The sequence below is a fragment of the Vipera berus genome (genome assembly GCF_964194415.1).
Source record: "Vipera berus genome assembly, chromosome: 1".
NCBI classification, from domain to species: Eukaryota; Metazoa; Chordata; class Lepidosauria; order Squamata; family Viperidae; genus Vipera; species Vipera berus.
Window position 1 is genome coordinate 122,862,994 of NC_138202.1, and position 22,859 is coordinate 122,885,852.

The 22,859-nt window shown below is 45.5% G+C and overlaps 1 protein-coding gene across 1 annotated transcript; it reads right to left on the reverse strand.

Moving 5' to 3' along the window:
- Window positions 1-1,718: 1,718 nt before the first annotated feature.
- On the reverse strand, window positions 1,719-22,005 carry LOC308663842 (motor neuron and pancreas homeobox protein 1-like; the record flags this gene model as incomplete). Its single annotated transcript, XM_081320587.1, has 3 exons — window positions 1,719-2,039; window positions 3,356-3,516; window positions 21,570-22,005. The coding sequence occupies 3 exons, from the start codon at window positions 22,003-22,005 to the stop codon at window positions 1,719-1,721; spliced, it is 918 nt and encodes a 305-aa protein (XP_081176713.1).
- Window positions 22,006-22,859: the final 854 nt, after the last annotated feature.

Genomic DNA, 22,859 nt, shown 5'->3' on the forward strand with positions numbered 1-22,859 from the left:
TCTTGGCTCTGTTTGCTCTGTTTTATGTTAATAAATTTGGCAGGCTTAGTTCCAGCCTCTTGCCTTCTTGTAAAAGGGGTTGTCCCTGCCTTTTCTGCAGGGCCGGTAGTAGGCTGGTAGAGAACACACTGTTTCTTTTTTGTCAAATGATGGATTGCTGCTATTGTTACTGCCATTTAGCAGATGTGCCTTCCTTTTTGCCCTTTTTTCTAATTGCCATGGTTTACTGTACTTGACTCATTATTTGCAATGTATTGCATATCACCTTGAAAATTCTTTTTCTGAAAGTAACTTCACTGCTCTTTTCATATAATATAGAAATTAAATGGAGCAAAGCTTTGTATATGTTACTTTGTGAGTACGCCTTTTTAAAAAATTTTGCTCAACTCACCATGATACATGATTGATGGGCACTCAGAGGAATGCTTCAGAATATGAGGATCTAAAAAGAAGAAGGACTCCAGGCCTTTATATATAAGTAAACCTTTTTAAAAATACTTATCCATTGGATAACATGTCTGGATGCTGAGGAATTGAGTATACAGGTTAATAAAGGCTTGATTAATAACTTGGATGGATAATTCCTGACCGGACATATTGGCAAGTGTTCAGCCAAATGGCTGATTATCTATAGAGAAGGTTTTTACTGTGGAACAGGAGACCCCACCTGAAGAATGCCTATAATTTGAGAGCATAATAAACATTGTGGTTACTATAAATTGTGGCCTAGCCTAAATAAACTTTATTATTGATTATCGCACAGTCAGCCAGATGTTCAGACTAGATTTGACATTTTTGTCTATGTATCGAGTCTTTACCAAGGAGCTGGGATAGGCAGATGTGGATGGTATTTAATGGTATTACAGATATTATCACAGGATGGAAGCAGTTCCTAGTAAGGCCGTCTTTTGCAATTGACTGGTGGCAAATTTGTCAATGCCAGTGGTGTCCAAGTGGTTCTCCAGTTGTTTTGGGATTGCATCCAAGGAGCCCATTACTATTGGATTGTTGTTGTTGTTGTACTGTGCAGCTGGATTTGATGCATTTCTACCTGGAATTAAATCCAACTGATTTTCTTGGGGATTATTCCCAAGTAAAAGTGCATATTATGCAGGACTTTCTTATATTCATTTTGATTTATATATCTTTTTTGCTGGCAAAACAATTAAATGAATTGTATTCAATAAATCACATCAAAAATGTCTGTAGACAGAATTCTTACTAGGGTTATTATTGCCCCAGACTTCATTCCCTTTTTCTGAACCTTTTCTGAACACTGTGTGGCAGATGGCCCCTGAGTACTTAATGTATTCATTCCTTCGTTCTCCGATCAGCTTCCTGTCATCTCGGTCTCCAAGTGTTCTGTTTCTCTTTTCTGCAGTTAGTAGAAGCTACCAAGTAAAGGGAGACTTTTGTTTTGTCTTTGTTGAAGTCATCATCTTTATAGCCGGACAAAGGGAACACCCAGGCGAGGAGTGCCTCTAATCCCATCCACCCACCCCCAATACACTTACAGAACAATTCCACGATAAATATCTTCCAAACACACATAAATTAAGCAGCACAGTTTTACCAGGGCACTGGCCCAGGTAGAGTCCTTCTTTTCTAAAAGTCTATGAGCAGGAGAAGAGCACCAAACCAATTTTGATGGTCCAGACTCTAGAGCCAGTTCCTGGAAGCTCCTCACTGTCTTTCTTTTGGGCCTCCACAACCTCTGCTCATAGCAGCACATTCCTCTCCCTGTGAGTGGCGTTCTGCACTTCCTCGTCCTCTTCTGAGCCCGAGGGGTCTGAGCTGAAGCTGAAAGTGTCGGCATCATGGTGCAGGAATTGCACACTGGCCCTGTGTTTCTTACATTCATCACCACCGCGCTCTTCTTCTTCCTCCTCCTCCTCCTCCCCTCGCGCATCTCTGGGGAGCAGTTTCTCTGGGGCCTTGCTTGCCACTCTCTGCTTCTCCACCTCAGCCTGGGTTACCTGCTCCTTGGCCTTACGACTTCGCTTCCACTTCATCCTGCGGTTCTGAAACCAGATTTTCACCTGAAAGAAATGAACAGGCAAAGGCTGACCACCACGTAGCAATGACCCTTCAGCACTCTCCCAGCTTCTATACTATCCTTGTGAAGCACAGTTCAAGGGTGAAAAACTGTCCTCACTGCACCTTAATTGCCAATGGCTTTTAAAAACCCTCAAGGTTGGTCCAGCGTCTTAACCGCTCTCTCGCGGAGACCGATGGATAAAAAGTACTTATTTTCATTACTTGTAAAACAGCTACTTTGGGTCGGTTTCTGCAGCCCATAAAACTCTCTCCGCAAGATTGCCTTGCAGTTTCATCAAAGAAGGCGGAAAGTTTCCAAACTGTTTGCTAAGGGTACCCACTATCCAACTCCCAGAGAAGAAGATACACCTCTTTTTTTTTTAGTGAGGCAATGTGCATTTCTGAATTGTTTTAATAATTGCTGTCCCATTTGTCTATGTATGATGCAGATCCCTTTTCTGAAGGAGAATGGGGGGAAAAAACTGAATGAATGAGATATCTACTTTCTGAGGATAGGAAACAATTCTGACGTTGCTTACAAAATGTAGAGGACTAGCTCATCTACTTCTTGCTAGGAGTCAAGAGTGGAGAGCTGCACACTGCAAACCTGATGAGGCCTACTGGACCTCTAGATCTCTCCTACCTACTGTACCAGGCTGCGCGATCTCCATTCTTACTATTCATGATGAACAGTGGGCAGTGCACGTGCTGCTTACATGATTCTGCATGAAGTAGATGAGGGCTAAAGAATACAAGCTGGGGGAGTGTATCAGTAATTTATGTATGTGCTATATTTTATTTTATTTTATTATAGGCCAGTGTTTTCATTCTGTTATTTCCAGATACAGGCATTTCCAGATATCTGTTATTTCCAGATATATTGGTGGTAGAATCCCAGAGGCAAAAATTCATTTTGACCCGTTGCCTCTCAGTGGTATTATTGTTCCACAAGGTTATGGGTTCCTTTTTTTTTAAAATTCCTCCCATGACTATCAGCAGATGGCAGCACTAGCAGACCTTGGCTCAGCTCTGATCAGAGATATCATCAGGAAATCCCAAGGCTGCAAATGCAAATGGGAAGATTTAAAAAGAAAAAAGAAAAAAGCCCGACCGAAAAAGAAACCATTTTCACATTGTTACTAGAAAGCCACCTGGAGGTGTCCATGAAATCACCAGGGTTTGCTCTTGACTCGAGGGAGACTTCGAAAATGATAAAAGGTATAAGGTGAAATGTGTATGTGTATTGTGTCCCTGCTGCGAACAACCTTGACAATGTGGGCAAGATGTTGAGATTACATTCCTCTTTCCTGGGTGATACCTGTGTCTCCGTCAGCATCAGTGATGTGGCCACTTCAAAACGTTTGGGGCGTGAAAGGTACTTGTTGATCTTGAACTGGTTCTCCAGCTCAAGAAGCTGCTGACTGGTAAAGGCTGTTCGAGGCCTACGGCATTTGCCCATCAGGTTGGTTGGTGGGGAAGCTGAAAAGAGAAAGTAAAATCAGGATGTGTTGGGAGCATCCAAGTAGCACTCGCCAAATGCAACCTTTTTTTTAACACTTCTCCACTGTTGCAAGACTGTACACCCTGTATCATTGCTTAGGTTTCTATGATGCAGTTATTTGCAGGTGACATCAGTACATTCAGAAGCATTTACACATTTTTATTTATTTTGTGGTTAACTATTATTACTAAATTAGTATTCTTATTACCATCAAGGATCTGTACACTATCCTTTGCTCACTTTAACAATCTAAAACTTACACTGTTTATATATACTATATGTTAATATAGAACTCAGTGGGTTAGCACGCTGAGCTTGTCGATCAGAAGATCGGAGGTTTGGCGGGTCAAATCCTGAGTGCCGCATAGCAGAGTGAGCACCTGTTACTTGTCCCAGTTCCTGCCAACCTAGCAGTTCGAAAGCACGTAAAAATGCAAGTAGAAAAATAGGGACCACTATGGTGGGAAGGTAACAGCGTTCCGTGCGCCTCTGGCGTCTAGTCATGCCGGCCACATGACCACGGAGACATCCTTGGACAAGCGCTGGCTCTTCGGCTTTGAAACGGAGATGAGCACCGGCCCCTAGAGTCGGAAACGACTAGCACGCGTGTGCGGGGGAACCTTTACCTTTTTATTACTGTAAATCAAAATATGTCTCCTTGCTCTAGGCCACAAGAGTCAAACTGGATCGTATCACTGTGACTTATCATATTGCGATGTTTTTTGCCTTTGCAGAGCTGGGGTGGGCGTGGCCTGCATGTGACACATCCGGCCTGCAGGCAGCCAGTTTGACACCCCTGCAATATTTCACTTTCTTCCTAGTGATAGAGAAGGATATTTCTGATGTTTTCCTCACAACAGTAAACCAAATATACTATCTCCAGTTGGTATTTATACATAAAAAGCCACTGCATTGCTGTTGGTGCTGTTATCATTTCATATTTAAATAATGCTGCTGCCATATTTAAAAGCATTTGGATGCTAGCTAACATTGGTTATAAAAGGCCAACTGGGTATTAACAAGCCAATACATGCAACCAGTTTCTAGTTTAGCAACTGTTAGTTTAAATGACTGCCATATTTAACAGATGAAGATGAAGTTGGAATTTCTTTTTTCTGCTCTTTCTGTGCTCATGTGTCTTTAACAGAAATCTAGCATGCAAACATTAAGCAGTTAATTATCTCTCCACAACTACATTTGTCTCAGGAAAAGCTTCACTTATTGGTGTTATTTCTAAAACTAGACTTTTATAACTTTCATTTTTCTTCAACTGCTGTTTGCTGCTTCATTGGCATTTTCTTCAGCACGAGAGTTGGAACATTGAACTTTGAATCCAGCCTTGAAAGGTTTCTTATCTCTCAGCTAATTATCTTATAGAGTTGATATGCTACAGTAATCAAATAAAGGCAGCCTCAAAATAATTTATTTTTATTTCTTCTATGATTTACTGTATATCCTATATATATATATATATATATATATGTAGGTCTAGAGTCTCGGGTTTCTTCCCGCGTTCCTTTCATCTTCAGAAAGTTGTGGCGACGTTTCGACGAAATCCCATCCGTCATCATCAGGCCGGAGTGTTCCTCCTGCTGCTTTCAGTGCGTGCTCCTGAAAGCAGCAGGAGGAACACTCCGGCCTGATGATGACGGATGGGATTTCGTCGAAACGTCGCCACAACTTTCTGAAGATGAAAGGAACGCGGGAAGAAACCCGAGACTCTAGACCTACACATACAGACACCCGTGAGAATCTACGAAAACATATATATATATATATATATATATATATATATATATATATATATATATATATATATATATATATATATATATATATATATATATATATATATATATATATATATATATATATATATATATATATATATTGTATATAAATACATTTGCTTCCTGACAATATGATTTCAGGAGTTTTAGATGAAATTGTGTATCCTAATGTTCCATATCCTAATGTTTGAATACTACATTGGGCCGGAAAAATGTCAGATGTCCCCTTCATGCTTCAAAACCTCTCACTCTTTTTTCACATAGTCACATTTTTAGCCCAGTTTTTACTTATATAAATGTTATGATGTCACTTTCTCATAAAGAGTCTAATTTTATTGACTGATGGTATCACATAATTAGTTTACAATGAGAACAGGAAACATTGCATATATTTTGAATGGGCAGGTTTTCATACCTGTCAGTTTCTCTCTCTCTCTCTCTCTCTCTCTCTCTCACACACACACACACACACACACACACACACACACACAGACAGACAGACAGACAGACAGTCTCACGCACACATAGATGGTGCTTTTTGTAGCGAGCAAAAATCTTCTCAAACTGACTTCCACAAAACTGACCCTTCCTTTCATTTACCTCCCTGGTAACTTACATACAATAAAACATGAATATCTATGGTAGCATTTCCTTCCTACCAGTGGCATTTTATTAAGGTTGTCAGGCTTGGCAGACTGTGTGAAGAGATACAAGCTCGACTGCTTCTTTTCCTTCAAAATAATGATTTTATGACCCGACTGATATTAACCTGCGTGATAAGCTATCAGCCCTTGCTTTAGAAATTGCAATCAATTCCGTTGGTGAAATTAAACCATCTTTATTAGCATAAGGTGTATTTAATTACCTCCAGCTGTTCCCGGGAGTGATAAAGGCAGCCTGCCTCCACACTGGCTTAGGAGTACCTGGCTGGTTAATAAGCTGTTATCAGAGCCAGTTGCTGAATGAGGGGGAGGAACAAAAGAAGCTTTGAGGGAAGGCTGCAGCTTGCCCCCACAGAGGCAGAACAGGAAGGGTGTGCTCGATTCTACCACTATTGCCCATTTTATGGGCTGCCTCCTGGTTTGGCTTTTACAGCCCTTGACTAAATAGAGAATAGACACTGGGAGGGGAAAGTGGGCTGGAAGAGAGAGAGAGGTACAGAGAAACAAACACACCACCCACTTTGATCACTGATTGTGTTTAATGGGTCTGGAAAAGTAAACCATCAAACATCTCGAAAAGGCTCCCCATGCTGCAGGAGAAGCAGGCAGATGCCACAAGACTTCGCCCCTCCCCAAACTTCATTCTCATGGGATTTGGAGTGGCCTCTGAAGCTTCAGAAATCCACCCCCTGTGTTTGGAGGTAGGAAATAACTCTCAAAAATCGTGATCTGAAGTGCAAGATCTGCTTTGTGGTGATCCTTCAGCGGTTTCAACTCTTCGTGATCCAGTGGACATCTTTAAAAAAAGACGTGCCCCAATCACCCTCCAAATAATCCATGAAAATTCTGAAAAAATCTCCTAGCTGTGTGCATAAGATGGCCCTGTTCGCTTTTCATCATTGCCCACCCAAGATAGGCCTCACTGTCCCCAAAGAGAAAGCGTGGCCCTTAGCTGTCCCAAGCATTCCTCCCCGGGGAAAGAACTGACTGTTTTGATATTGCCTTAAAAAGGATAGTGCCTAAGTGTGATAGTTTCAATAATTGCTAGCACCTGGCAAACCTTGTCTGCACCCAAAAGTTAAACGGCCTAGATACAATGGAAATCCTAGAGGTGAGGCTAGACTGAAAAACTGGGGGAAAATATCCTATCAGAAAGCAAGTATGCATAAGTTACAAGAAAATGACACAGAATTCATTTTTGCTGGACCTGAGGGCACCTTTACCTTCAGATTATATTATTACCCCCTTTTGCGTTGAAAATGAAGTAATCCTCTGTCAGCTCTAACATCTAGAAGAAACTGATAAAAGAGTTTCCTGTAGCCTTTAGTTATCTTAGCTGTCTTGAATGTCAAAATCCTAACTTTATCTCATGGAATATTGAGCTTTTTGCTGTTCTGGCTCCTGCAGCAGGAAGAAAAGAAGGAAGGTAGATATAGAAACAGACCAAAGCAGATATTCAGATCATACTTTGAAGGAATTTGCAGATGAGATAAAAATGGTGGAACAATTTTTCATGACAGTGGAAAAATTAAATAGTCTTGAATTTAACAGAAAGAAATTTAACAGAGACAATGCAAAGTTCTACAGTTAGGAAAAATAATCAAGTGCACAGGTATAGTATGGGACACCCCTGACTTTGGGGTAAAAAAACCACACACTGGAATTGTACTTGATGATATATCTATTAAAAGATAAGTGCAATTTTGGATGGCACCAACAGAAGCATTGCTTTCAAATTAGAAGAAATCAGTATTCCCCTTGATTCTGCATTGTAGGGGCCCCACCTTGAGTATTAGATCCCATTCTGGGTGTTGCACTTTAAGAAGAATTTGTAAGAATGCAAAGAAGAAGAGAATGGTCAAAGGATCAGGATCAAAATTGTGGTCATCACAATACAAAATAAGACACTGAGTCCCTAGAAAGATTGCAGAGCAGAGTTACAAAGATGATAAGTGGTTTGGAAGGGAATCCTATGAAGAACAGCTAAAGGAATGAAGTATGTTTGCCTTAACAAAGAGAAGAATCAATGAAGACATAACATCTTCCAATAAGTTGAAGCGCTACCACAGGGAAGAGGGTGTTGATTTATCCTCCATAGGATCTGAGGATAGGACAAGAAGCAATGGGTGGAAGCTTGTTAGAGGGAGATCCTACATGGAAATAAGAAGTAATTTCTTGACTGGGAGATCTATGAAGCAGTAGAACAGCTTGTGTCCCAGAGTTGTGGGTGCTCCATTGCTGGAGGTTTTCCAAAAAAGATTGGGCAACCATATGTTTGAGATAGCACTTAGCAATAGAACTTCAACATATATACCATTTCGCAGTTCTTGACAGCCCTCTCTAAACGGTTTACAGAGTCAGCCAACAATCTGGGTCCTCATTTTACTGAACTCTGGAGGATGGAAGGCTGAATCAACCTTGAGCAGGTGAGAACCGAACTGCTGGCGGTTGGCAGAATTAGCCTGCAATACTGCATTCTCACCACTGTGCCACCATGGTTCTTAAGAGTGGTATGAAATGGTATGAGGAGTTCTACCTTAGACTGGAGGTTGGACTAGAAGACCTCCAAGGCCCCTTTCAACGCTGTGACTCTATGGCAAATGATTCTAAATTAAGTTCTGAGACTTACTCCTTGGTCCTTAATCTAAGTCTTGAGACTAAAGGAGCTGGATTTATTTACCCTTCAGAAAAGAATGGGTAGACAACACAACTCCGCAGTATATGAACAAATGTCAAACAGAAAGTCAATACCAAACTCTCTTATTCCAAAGTGCAGGAAACAGAATGATTGATTGAAGTTACAGGAGAGAAAATTCCCCTTCAATATTAGAAGAAAAACACCTTTCCTAATAATAAAAGCAGTTGACAGTAGAACCAATTATCCAGAGTGATAGGATCGCTTTCTTTGGATGTGTACAAATTAAAGCTTTAATTTGGCTCCTTGCACTGAGCAAGGAGCTGGACTCCATAACATCAATGGTTCAAACCAATTCTATAATGGTATGAATTGTAAAGTCATTTTATGAAAGTCTTGCTGGAGGAACAGGTTGAAGCAAGGTGGTGGATCTTTTCACAATTAGCCATGCTGCCTATGGCTCAGGATAGTTGACATTCAGCAACATTTTGAGGGCCACAGATGCTTTCCTTCTGCTCTACTTGGTAGAAATGGTGCACTGTAACAACACAATATTCCACTCAATGAAAACTTGAAAACAAATCTTTAAACAGGCTGGTCTAATCAAGTCCAAATTTCTTAGGAGCAGCAGATGGTTTTGTACAAAAGCTACTGATTTCAGGGAAAACCATAGAAAATACTGTATTTTAGACAAATTTTAGATAAAACTAACCCTGTGTGCACTGTGTGTATAGTTAAGCTAAAAAGAAAAGAAAAGCTATGTTCATATTTGACAGCACAATAAGGGTCAACATGTGCAATTGGTATAGCAGGTCATTGTTGCTGGACCTATACAAAGGCAATTGTTAGGGGGGGAAATCCAATATTAGTCTCTCAAAGATATAGATTGAAATGTGGGCTGGGCTTATGCTACTTGGAGACAGATAAAATGTATGTATATTTATTCCCAGAATAAATATATGTAAGGCAGAAAATGTGTGTACAGTAACATCATCAAAAATGTTAACGGTGCAATTTTATTTATTAATTAGATGTTACCCGCCTTTATTAGTAGCTCAAGCTGGCAAAGACATCTAATACACCTTCCTCCTTTTTTCTCCACAACAACTTTGTGAAGTGGGCTGGGCTGGCCCAAGGTCACACAGTTGCTTTCATGCCAAACCAGGACTATAACTCACAGTCTCCTGATTTCTAGCCCAGCACCTTAACCATGACCTGTGCCTATTCAAGTATCATTTAGATGAGTGGGTTTGCTTTCCCGATCTGTATATAGAATGCAGCCTATTTGGATTGCACTATAATAGGTTGTGCAGTTTGCAATATCTTCTAAATTTAGCTACAACAACAACAACAACAACAAATAAGTTTTGATGTTAGACAGAAACCAAGGATGGGGGTAAGGCAATATAACAGTAAGCTTCTGTGGCTAAGGTGACTAAAGTGACTAGAGCCTTGGTGGAGCAGTGGGCTAATGCCTCCTTAAGTAACACCAGCTGCCTGCAATCAGTGCAGGTTCGCATCCCACCAGGCTCAAGGTTGACTCAGCCTTCCATCCTTCCGAGGTAGGTAAAATGAGGACCCAGATTGTTGGGGGCAATTAAGCTGACTTTGTAATAATGCCGCTGGGGGGGGGGGGTTGTGAAAGCCCAAATAAGCAGGCATATACATAGAATGAAGGCTACTGCTAAGCTTGTAAGCCGCCCTGAGTCTTCGGAGAAGGTCGGGATATAAATGGAATTAAAATAAAAATAAAAAATAAAAAATAAAGTAAAAGTGAATATTCATAAATACTCAAAACTCACAGTATTAATGGTGGCATGGACTCTGAAAATAAAATTGATACCTCAAAATGTGAATGTGTTTAACTATTATGTATATCATGCATGAAAACTCATAAGCTGCTAACTACTGGATGCTAGCATAGAATGCTAACAGATACTACCAAATACTAAATATACTTGCATATTAACTATAAAAACAATCAAATACTAAAAACATGGATTGGCATGTCCAAAATACCGTGATACAAATATATCAGCATTTAGTACTGTTATAACATGTAAAATGCAGCTAATAAATGAGACTTATATTCAGCACTATTTGCAGAGTGCAGTTGAGAACACAAAGTGCAACCAAAAAGCCAGGATTAGTAATTTTTTAATATCCATTTTCCTAAATAAATATTTTCAGCACTGATCCAACTCATCTTGGCACAATCCATGCTATCAGAGCGGGCACAATCCAGGCACATTCATTCTTGAAAGAGAACACTGAAAATTAGTGAAATCTTTACATGTTTTTTGTTTGCCGATTAATATATACAACATTTCCACATTCAGGGAAATGTTGAACCCCTTTTTAAGCAGCGAGATGGGCTATAAATGGAGTGAACGGATGACAGACTTTAACTCTGTTGTTCCCCCAGTTAAAAAAAGGCTTATACTTTAATGTCCTATTTAACTAATTGGGTAAAATTATTAAACCGCTGTGTTTTACTCAGTAAAACTGAGTTATGAATTATCATCCACATCATTCAGGAGGATTGAAGGAAACATCTCCAGCTACTGAAATCTGGCTGTGCTGTCTCTTCTGGGGCCAGTGTCATTCTGTTGTGATTCAGGGTCAGCCTGTGGGTTCGGCAGTTGGGTCGGACGACTCAGAGGAGGAGGGGGGTGTTGAAGAGCTTGCTGAAGAGAGCCCTCAGCCAGGCCCCTCCCACCTGGTCACGATGGAGACCCAGCTGTGTGAGCCTGACAGCGTGGATGAAGATGACCCACAGCTGGCCCTGTTCAAGGACGCCCGACGCAGGAGGCAGTCAATCATGAGTAAACAGAGGAAGGCAATGGGGCACCTCGGAAGGAGGCAGAGAGAAGCCACGCCCTGAACTGTATAAAAGGGGAATGCGTGGGAGGGCTGGTTTGCTGAAGGCAACCGCTTGAATAGCTCCTGTTTCATAGCTCCTGTTTCATGGTTGGTGTCTTGTTTTGCTCTGTTTTATGTTAATAAATTTGGCAGGCTTAGTTCCAGCCTCTTGCCTTCTTGTAAAAGGGGTTGTCCCTGCCTTTTCTGCAGGGCCGGTAGCAGGCTGGTACAGAACACATTCTGCCACCTGAGAAACTTTCTTCAGATCCAGTCCTGGGAAGAAGAGCTCTGCTTCTGGTCTCAGAGAAAACATCCATGAGTTCATACATTTTCCTTCCTTCCTTTTCCCTCTTTTCTCCCTCTTCCTTTTCCTTCCTTCCTTCTTTTATTCCATCCACTCTATCAAGGCCTTCAGGCTGCCAAGCTTGAGGAGGTTCCTAAGAAACTGTGGCCACTATCAGCCCAGCTGCCAAGAAGCCCAAATGTTTAGTTCATTTTAGGATCAATTGCAATGGGTTTATCTAGTCTAAAGAAAAGAAGAAACAGGGGTGACATGATAGCAATATTTTTATTTTTTATTTATTTTAATCCCATTTATATCCCGCCCTTCTCTGAAGACTCAGGGCGGCTTACAAGCTTAGCAGTAGCCTTCATTCTATGTATATGCCTGCTTATTAGGGCTTTCGCCCCCCCCAAGCGGCATTATTACAAAGTCAGCTTATTGCCCCCAACAATCTGGGTCCTCATTTTACCTACCTCGGAAGGATGGAAGGCTGAGTCAACCTTGAGCCTGGTGGGATGCAAACCTGCACTAATTGCAGGCAGCTGGTGTTACTTAAGGAGGCATTAGCCCACTGCTCCACCAAGGCTCTGTATATTCCAGTATTTGAGAGGCTGCCACCAAGAAGACAGGATCAAATTATTCACCAAAGCACCAGAGGGCAGGAGAAGAAACAATAGTTGGAAACTGATCAAAGAGAGAAGCAATCTGGAAATAAAGAGAAACTTCCTGACAGTGAGGACAATTAACCAGTGGAACACCTTGCCTCCAGAAATCATGGGCACTCCATCTTTGGAAATTTTTAAGAAGAGGCTAGAGTAGACAGTCACTTACTTGAAATGGTATAGGTCCCCCTGCTTGAGCAGGGGGCTGGACTAGAAGACCTCCATGGTCCCTTCCACCTCTATTCTATTCTAGATGGCATAGAAATGAGGAAGGGAGCCGTGGGTACAGGGAGAAGAGAGGCGATGCTTGTAAAAAAGGGTTGAAGCCACCATGACTGAAGCCACCATTTTGATCCTTGGGGCTGGAAATGGGATCCCATAGAATATGAATGGGAACTTTGGGCGACCCAGGGTTGTGCTGCACAAAAGAAAGCAGGAGAAAGAATATCGATTGTTTGAGTTCTCTCTCCTTGTTTGAAGAGAAGGACAAGGGGGGACATGATAGCAGTGTTCCAATATCTGAAGGGTTGCCACGAAGAAGAGAGAGTCAAGCTATTCTCCAAAGCACCTGAAGGCAGGACAAGAAGCAATGGATGGAAACTAGTCAAGGAGAGATGCAACCTAGAACTAAGGAGAAACTTCCTGACAGAACAATTAACCAGTGGAACAACCTGCCTCCAGAAGCTGTGAATGCTCCAACACTGGAGGTTTTTAAGAAGAGACTGGACAGCCATTTGTCTGAAATGGTATAGGGTTTCCTGCCTTAGCAGGGGGTTGGACTAGATGACCTCCAAGGTCCCTTCCATCATCATCATAATCATCATCATCATATATTATTATTATAATTGTTGTTTGTTTATTATTATTATTATTATTATTATTATTATTATTATTATTATTATTATTATTATTATTATTATTATTATTATTATTATTATTATTATTATTATTATTATTATTATTATTATTATTATTATTATTATTATTATCATCTCTCCTCCAGCATCACCTTCCTCCCTTGGGACCGCACCCTAGGAAAGCTTTTCCGACATGCTTGCATGCCTCTTTGCCTCGCCCGGCGCGTCTTTTCCTGCCAGGACCATCCCAGGATTACCCTCTTTGGCGGCGCCCTTCCAAGGAGAAGCTCCCGGGGCGAGACTTTCGTTTAATTACACCGACCTCTTTAAATGGATGATATAAACCAGAGCTCGACCTGAATCAGAACCATCTAAACCCAAAGCTCGCGATCGCCCTGATGCTCTGGATGTCTTTGAATATCAAACAGCACTTTCGGTCGACTCCGAGTCTATCTGGAACCGGAGCGAGAGAGCCAATTCTATCAAAGGGAACTTGCTTCACTCAGCTGTCCGAGGGGAGCCAGAGGCCGGCAGAGCGCAGGGAGGGTGCGGCCTACAGAGACCTGCGCCTTCTGATTCACCAGATTGTTAGCAACACCCTCGCTGTTTTCATTCTTTTATGTGACAACTGAAATTGCTGGGACGGGGAGTGGGGAGGAGAGCGGTTTCGGCAGGTCTGGATGCGATTTCAGCGTCCCAAGTCAACTCCTTATTTACTTACGCATTGATAGTTTTCGCAGCCCGCTCCAACCCACGGACTCCAGCGAACCAATGAATCCCTGCCTACTCAACTTTAATGTAGAGGAGCTCCTTGCCCCAAAAGCTGCAAGTAAGCCGACCGTCCAAACTATCCCCTCTTTCCTTTCCAAAAAAAAGGCCATTCACTTGGACGGGGGTGTGGGTGGGGGTGTGTGGAGAGAATGATCCTCTGGACTAAGTCTGACCTAGGTTCTCAAAGCTGGGTTGCTAATACTGGGATTTTTAAAAAAAATCACAGTCTGGGTTTTTAGGTTGTTTTTATTTTAAAATCTAAGGTTCCCTATACGTTACATTACACGTATTAAATAAGTAAAAATAATTTAGTTCGAAACTGAGTTATTGTGGTTTTTTTCCTGTAGAATCTGGGTTTATTTTTATATATTTGAGTTCACGCTCAAATAATTTAGTTTAAAACTTAATTGCGATTTTTGTTGCTGGGTTTTGTATAGAATATAGGTTTCTTTAATAGCGAAATCTTGTGTGTGTCTGTGTGTCTGTGTTTTAAAGGAGAGCCGCTGGCAACCCTGTCTCAAAGCAGAACCCTCGTCTGGAGTCTCCACGTGCTATTCTTCCTCGATGCTCAGGGAAGCTTTGCTAGGCCATTCCTTCTCTGTTGGGCAAGAGCTACCCCCTTACCTACGGCAGTGCTTTCACACGCTCACTCTAAAAAGCTGACTTGAGTGGCCGCGTATCTGAACCCATTTTGTTTCCAGAGCAGTGCGCGGAAAACCAGCCACTCGCGGCATTCTTCTGCGAGAAAGGGAGGCTGAGAAGAACCAAGTGCCTTTTTGGGAAACGCGGTCTAAGAGCGAACAAGCCAACTCTTCCACCTGCACGTGGTGGGAAGGGGAACAAGGACACGATCCTAAAAGGAGAAGCAGAGAAATAGTGCAGATGTTCTGTGACAAGGTGCGCGTGTGCCAGAGTTGGAGAGCACACGCATTCGGAGCAGGGAGAGATCGGAAATTAAGATCCAGGCAAAGCATTCCAGAGAACAGAGAGGAGTGGTATCCTAATTGGGTAATCAGCTAATTTTCTCCCAGGACTACCGTCCGTCTGGCAACTGCTGAAGCCAAGGTCAGCCACAGCTGGCAGGCTGTCTCTCCTTTCCTCCTCTCCTTTGTCGCCTTCTGTCACGCCCTCGTTTCTTGAATGGCATTAGCCCAGTCAGCCCGCCCCCAACACGGCCAGGCGCCCAGTTTCATTGACCAGCTAACGAGGCGTGAGATCCAGCCTTGTCCCTGCGCGCTGGAGCGGAAACATTACAACGGATTTACACTGAGAACCATTTCCTCTCCGCACTTATCGCATCGGGGTGGGTGGGTGGGGTGGGGGTGGGCAACCTGCGGCCTTTCTCCCACCGTCCGCTTTGTGCGCTTCCCTGCCTCCGGCCCAGCTCTGACATCTCCCACTACCCGATTCCACTCACGAGCCAAGAGGTCCTTGGGGAAATGGCTTGAAAAAGCCGCGCGATGATTTCCGGCTTATTGCCAATGTTAGTTGTTGTTGTTAGTTGCGAAGTCGTGTCCGACCCATCGCGACCCCATGGACAACGTTCCTCCAGGCCTTCCTGTCCTCTACCATCTTCTGGAGTCCATTTAGGCTCACGCCTACTGCTTCAGTGACTCCATCCAGCCACCTCATTCTCTGTCGTCCCCTTCTTCTATTGCCCTCAATCTTTCCCAGCATTAGGCTCTTCTCCAGTGAGTCCTTCCTTCTCATTAGGTGGCCAAAGTATTTGAGTTTTAGCTTCAGGATCTGGCCTTCTAAAGAGCAGTCAGGGTTGATCTCCTCTAGGACTGACCGGTTTGATCGCCTTGCAGTCCAAGGAACTCGCAGGAGTCTTCTCCAGCACCACAGTTCAAAGGCCTCAATTCTTTGGCGCTCAGCCTTTCTTATGGTCCAGCTTTCACTGCCATACATTGCAACTGGGAAGACCATAGCCTTGACTATACGTTAGTACCAATGTTAGTACCCCAGGTTTGTACTCTTCTTAACCGTTAAGGCCTCGGGATCCGCGGTTATTGAGCGAAAAGCTTTCCGAGCTTTATAAACTAGCGATTAGAAAATCTACCTTACAAATATGACTGGTAGAAGTGACAACAGGCACATGCACGAGTATCCCCCACAGACACATACACTCACCGGGGCAATAAAAAAGGTTTAGTGGACGGACAGCCATGTTCACACCGACCGGACAAGTGAGTTTCTGAAGTTCACAGCGAACGTGTAAAGGGCTTCCACTGGAAAAAGAGGTTTGTTGTCAGGAAAACTCGACCATTTCAGTTCGGCCTTACGACGTTGCAGCCCAAGAGAGGAATACAGAATTGAAAATTGGCTGAATTAGGTGACCTCGACGTGCTAGTTTTTGGGACCACGAGCTTCCACAAATAATAATAAGTTTATTAAAAACAAGCCTAATCACAAGGTCCAGACTTCTGAACTGGGACAGCTATTAGCGAGACATTAATCGGGAAATCCCTTCATTCAACTCCGAGTTTGGCTTGCAATCCAGACTCCTACTTGCCATTCACATCACAACATGAAATCAAATTCGGATGACCCGTTTCCTATTGTGCGAACCAGACGACTCTGGGCAGTTGGAAAACTAGTTTGGAGATGGCTAAGCCAGCACGTGGTTTGTCTGGTTGTTTGGTTTTAAATCACATTGTGATTTCGGCTTCTGCCCTAACAAGGCGAAGCGTTCCCAGCCAACTGTGACTTACAAGCAGTCCGGACTAGTTGAATCAAACCCGGCTTGTCGCGATGTGAATTGAGCTTTTTAGACACGCCAAGAAGACACCGCCTGCTGCTGAATCCTCTTCGTGTTAAAGAAAAGAAAAAAAGAGAGAGAATAACCCCAAAGCAAACGGAATAGTCTTTTCCCGCCTCTTAATGTTCTTGTGCCACTTCAGGTTAGCAAGGTCAGATAATATCATTGATTCCGGAGGCTGAGTTCAGAACGGCTCTTCCTCCGGACATTCCTGGTTCTCTATAAAAGCGCCTTACAAACTAACTCCCTTACCACCACCACCACCCCTTAAAAAAAAAGTTTTAGCATTCTTTTGCCCGTTCATTGATTTCGGTCGCGTTGCAGAAGGAGGAGAGTCTGTGTAGGGCTTCTCTGTCCACTTGCATCTTCTCCTCCCTTACGAAAACGCGAGGCGTGTGTGGGGGTAAAGATGATCGTTGGTCAGCGTTTGTCAGAAACTTTACAGAAATAAAAACACTCAATGAAACAGGCCAGCCAATGTAAAGAAAGGGAGAAAGAACAATGTGGGCTCAAGGGTTAAAAAAAATAGAAAGCGTAGCTCAGTTCCTGTATTACTCGCCCAAATTATTATATTTTAAAGTTACACTGCAGGAACAATTTTCCTTAACCTCCTCCTCTTCTGGCACGTTGGACCACAACTTCTGTGAGTGAAGATGGTGGCTGTTGTAGTCTAGATTGGAGACAGGGACTCTGAAGAGTCTGGTGGTGGATATGTAGACCAAATTCAGTTCGTGAATTTTAAACAACTGTGTCTTTTTACAGTAAATGGTAGAAACTGCTCCTTTTTTAAAAAAATGACTTTGGAATGGGCCATTGGGACCATTAAAAATGGGGTTCCTGGTGAACTGTTAAATTGATGTATCTGAGAATGAAAAAGATTTAATGCCTATTCTAGGAGGGGAATGTTGGAGGGAAAATGTTTTAGTTTTAAAAACAAACTTTCATGACTGTTCAATCTGAATACATATAAAGAGATAAAGATAGATAGATATAGATATATAGATATATAAAGAGACAGAGAAAGAGAGACACAATGGGTACTTTAGTTACGTTTTTACAATGGGTTCTTTAGCTACATTTTCGTGCTTGCAATCGCTTGCAAGTTGGGCTTAGCCTGAGGGTGTATGATTTGCTTAGGTTTCAGACGCGATTCTCAGCGCGCTCCCTCCCAACCAATATGCTGCATATAATGGGATTCTTTTACAGCAGTGCCTGTGGACAGCTAAGCAGCTACTAAAAGTGAGCGGGCTTGAAAACTTTCTAGTTCCACTTTTTGCCACGGGCGCGCGCACGCGCGTGCGTGTGTGAGAGAGGGAGGGAGGGAGGGAGAGGGAGAGAGAATCTGGATTTGAACAACAAATGCCATACCCTCATACACACACAGCATGCACACCGGCACAGCATTCCAATCACAAGAAACTGCTTCGAGTGACAGACTGAAGGCAAAGCTCACTCCAGTCTTCTCACAGCAGCGTTATTTAGGAGAGATGGGGAGGAATGTTGGATACACTATAATTGAATAATTTGGACCCAGATATGATTGGCGGTCCGTCTGCCACCGATTTCCCAAAGTTCTACCAATAAAGCAGCCGCCCACTCTATAGAACTCAGCAGTAGGGAAGGCTTCTATTTTCAGCAGGGGGGGGGCATCCTTTGTCAGTTTTGGCAAACGGCAGCTTAATGTTTCAATCCTTTCTAGGCGGAATTCAAATTCAAATTCCTAGAAGGAATTCAAATTTTCCCCTCTTTTCATTTAGTTGCTTCAGCGCTACCTCCCCTCTCCCCCCCCCCGCCCGCGCCCCAACTAGTGCAAGGAAGATGCGCAGAAGCCTCCAAAAGGCACCTGCCTGGGTTTGTGCCGTTGTCTTCCTGGATGTTTCCAGACGGCCAAAAAATCCGAGACCTCCCTTCTCCTCAAACTGGTAACAAATTAATTGCACCACCCACCCACCCACCCACCCCCGCCCGGTCGCCCGCTTTGGCTCCAGCGCCGGGAGGCCTTGGGAGGATTAAAGTTCAAACCTTTTTACAACTTCCCCTGCCTCGGGTCGGGTGATTGATGTGGGAAAAGCTGCCTTCGGGACAGCGGGGAGCGAGGCGGGGTGTGTCTGTCTGGCTCTGCTCTCAACTCGGTCCCCCGGGCGGCTGCCTAGGCGAGCTTCAACCAGGTCGTCTGGGTGGGCTCCCACGTCGTGCTGAAGCAGGATTATAGCTAAATACTAAGTTTGACTATCTTGGCTCGGTCTCTACACCACGACACACCAGTCTTTCCTTAAGCATTACTGAATAAGCCCTGGCGGTGGGTTCACACTTGCTGCTAAGCTGCGCGGTTATTCTAAGCGAAAGCAAAGCCCGGGGCATTTTTTTTTAATTCCATTTATATCCCGCCCTTCTCCAAAGACTCAGGGCGGCTTACAAGCAGCCTTCATTCTATGTATATGCCTGCTTATTAGGGCTTTCACACACACCCCCAAGCGGCATTATTACAAAGTCAGCTTAATTGCCCCCAACAATCTGGGTCCTCATTTTACCTACCTCGGAAGGATGGAAGGCTGAGTCAACCTTGAGCCTGGTGGGATGCGAACCTGCACTTATTGCAGGCAGCTGGTGTTACTTAAGGAGGCATTAGCCCGCTGCTCCACCAAGGCTCCCATGAATTTAATGGGACGTGGTTGAACCAGGCCTGGTAACTGTGCTGTAAACAAGCGAATGGAGTCTCCCAATGTAGCCAAGGAGCTTTTCCCCCTTTCTGACCCGAAATGCCTTCTCCTTTCTGCCGGGTGAGGCCGGTGGTGCAAGAAGCTCCCGGGAGGCCGAGCGCCCGACGAAACGGGGGCCTTAAAACCGCGCCGAGTTCACCATCCTTCCTCCCCTCCTGCCTTCGAAACAGGTCCGACTACTCGAGGCTCACGTCCATCCTGGCCCAGCCTCCTTCAAGCTGGTGTGATGCGTTGGCCACGCCAGTTGGGGATGAAGGGAGCTGTAGTCTAGGCTTCTGGAGGGTTGGATAGGCATATTGTTTACCTGGGAACATTTACTGGTCCTATGTACCGATTGCACTGCCAAGACCTCCCCTGCCTTTCCTTCCACACAACATTCTTAGAGCCAGGAAAGGAGAGCCCGCTCCATCCATCCGCCCTTGTGGACTTGTTAACCTTCCAGATCGGAGATGGCCTGGTGCTCACCAGACAAGAGGTGTAAAGTGACCCTTACCTCTGGGCTGGAAATGAGCGAATGGGAACTGACAGGTCGTATTACAGGCTGAGCTACAATCCCTCCTGGCAGCTTTGATTTCTACGCTAGGGGAATTAACAGTGGAGCAGGAGCAATCGCTCATAAGCTCCGGCCTTTCCCAGCACCGGGGTGCGGAACTGGATCTTGGATGCCCACCCTGGTCCAAACCTCTCTCCGGGCAGAAAAGCCAGAACTGACGCCGTCGCCTACAAACTCTTCTCCGGCTCTGCAGGGAGGGAGAGTCGCCCCCTCCCGGCCAGCTCACCTGCAACCGAAGGGGTTATTTTTTTTTCTCTAAGTTTCTTCTCATTAGCTCCGTTAGACGTAACAGGAGTTATATTCTGTAGCCCAAAGAGCCCAGCGGTACCAGTGAGCTCAATAGGCGAGGTAATCCCGAGTTTGCGTGTTTAGATTTCTGAGTGTCATCAGTTAGATCTCTCCCCCCTTTAAAAGACAGCCTTTCCCACGAGGGAAAGCCTTCGCATCCCAAGATAAACGTGTCCGGAACAAAATACAGCGCGCGAATGATATCAGTAAACTTAACCCAACTTGGTGGCACTTTCAGATTTGTGGGACTACGATTCACGTACAGGAGAGGGAAGCTGCAGCTCAACAAGCTGGAGGATCTCGACAGAAACATTTAGGGCTCATCAGCGAGATGCTGAGAGAACCCAGGGGGTGACGAGAGGGGTTAAAGAGGGGTGGGTTAAGTAGTGCCTCTCGGCGAGCTTGCCGCGGATCCTTGGGTGATCAAATCCGTTTTTTTCCCTTGGAAAGCAAACCAAAAAAAAAAAAAAAGAAAAAAGAAAAGCCGAGAGTCTATTCCTCCCGCCCCTTCGCCCCAACACACCCACTTCGTTGGAAACACTCGGAGGCCTCTGAGGATTGCGAGATTCGGAGAATTCCTGCAAGCCTCCCGATTCTCCGCAGAAGCCGCCGCCTCCTCTTCCTCTAATACAGCGTTTCCCAACCTTAGGAACTTGAAGATGCGTGGACCTCAACTCCCAGAATTCCCCAGCCAGCATAGCTGGCTGGGGAATTCTGGGAGTTGAAGTCCACGCATCTTCAAGTTCCTAAGGTTGGGAAACGCTGCTCTAATAAGCAGCGGGGGCCGAGACAATCGGACCGTGGACCACCGGCCTTGGGCGCTCAAGGCTGAGCCAAAGCTACTCCCCACCTGTTGGCCTTCGTTCCCCCTTCATTTGGCTTCCCCCCCCCCCTTCGTTCCCCCTTCATTTGGCTCCGGAGCCGTCAGCCACCGCTGCCACCCTTCCCCGCCCGGGCTCTCCTGGCCCTCTTGGCTCTGCAGGGATGGTTTTAATCCGGGAGCAGAAACCCCAGGAGCAGCAACACAAGCGGGCTCTCAGCAACACAAGCCCGGGAAGCCGAGCGCTGCCCGGACCCGGGCTAAGAAGGCTCTCCCTTTGGGAATCATCGGTGTCAAAAAACCCCACCCCCCACCCCCGGTTTTGCGCCCTTTGACTCCCTTCAGGACGGTCCCCCTGGGCTCTTACCGTGGAAATCCGGGAAGCGGGGCGCCATGATCCCGGCCCGAATCCAGTGCTCCAGCGGGAAAGGACCGATGCCCGCGGCCGCCTTCAGAGGCTCGGCTCCCGGCTGCGACAGCGGAGGGAAGGCGGCGGGGTAGGCGAAGGCGGAGTGCTGGCCCGCCAGAGCTGGGATGGGGTACAGCGGGGGCGGGTAGAGGGCCGGCAAGCCGCCGAGGGCCGGCGGGGGCAGGTTCAGCAAGCCGGGCTTGGGGATGAAGGCGGCGGTGGGCAGAGGGGCCAAGCCCGGCGGCGCGCAGGGAGAGGGCGTCTCGGTCCGCAGGCAGGCGCCGGGACTCCCGGCTGAGCTCTCCGGTGAGACGCTGGGCACCGGCCGCGCCGGGTCCTCGGCCAGTAGGGCGTCGATGCGGAAGTTCTGGGATTTCTCCATGGGTTTCTGCATACCGGCTTCTTGGAGCCTGGCTGCCACTTCGGCCCTGCTCTGCGGCCCCGCACGGCTCTGCCTTCCCGGGGCGACGTCGTTGGGCGTGCGGCGCTGCTCCAGCCCCTTCCTCGGCACACACCTGCCCGATTGCCTGGGCGCGCCGCTGCCCCCCTCTTCTGCAGCCGCTCCTGCGGGGTGGCTCCTCCTTTCCCTCCCCCTCCCCTCCGGGCTGTCAAGCAAAGCGACTCTTCGAAATCCTCTCCCCCACCTGCCCATTCGCTTTCCGCCCCTCGCCCCTCCGGCTGAGACACACACACACAAACACAAACACACACACACTCACACCCGGCAAAAGCTGTTGCTCGATTGACGCGTTTCGGAGGTCGGCCCCAGATCTCGATTACCAGGGTCGGCTCTGGAATTAAAATGAAAGACGACCCCCCCCCCCCCATCCCCGCGCCTAGCCAATCTTAAGGTGCTGCAGAGATCGTTCATCCGCAGCCTAGGATAGCAGCCCCCGCGCTCAAGGAATTAATACAGAAGGGAAATTATTGGGTCTGGTCTGGTTTAGTTTCAGTTAGTTGGAAAAGAATGAAGCTTTCGGGCTGTCCGCAGAGCACTTTGAGCAGAAAGTGAGACACGCTCGGTTCTTCTTTGAACCAGCTGGGCGATTTTCTCGGGCAGCGTCACTCAAGGAGACGCCGCGCATTTTCACGAAGGGGCTTGTGTAGCTTGAGAATGTGCCTCGCGGTGCACACTAGGTTCCTATCAAATTGCACCTTATTGACGTCGGAAGCACAGAGGGCCAAGCCCCGTATTGTCTCGGTTAGAAATGGGCATAGAATACCGTGGTGGGTCTTATTACAGGTGGG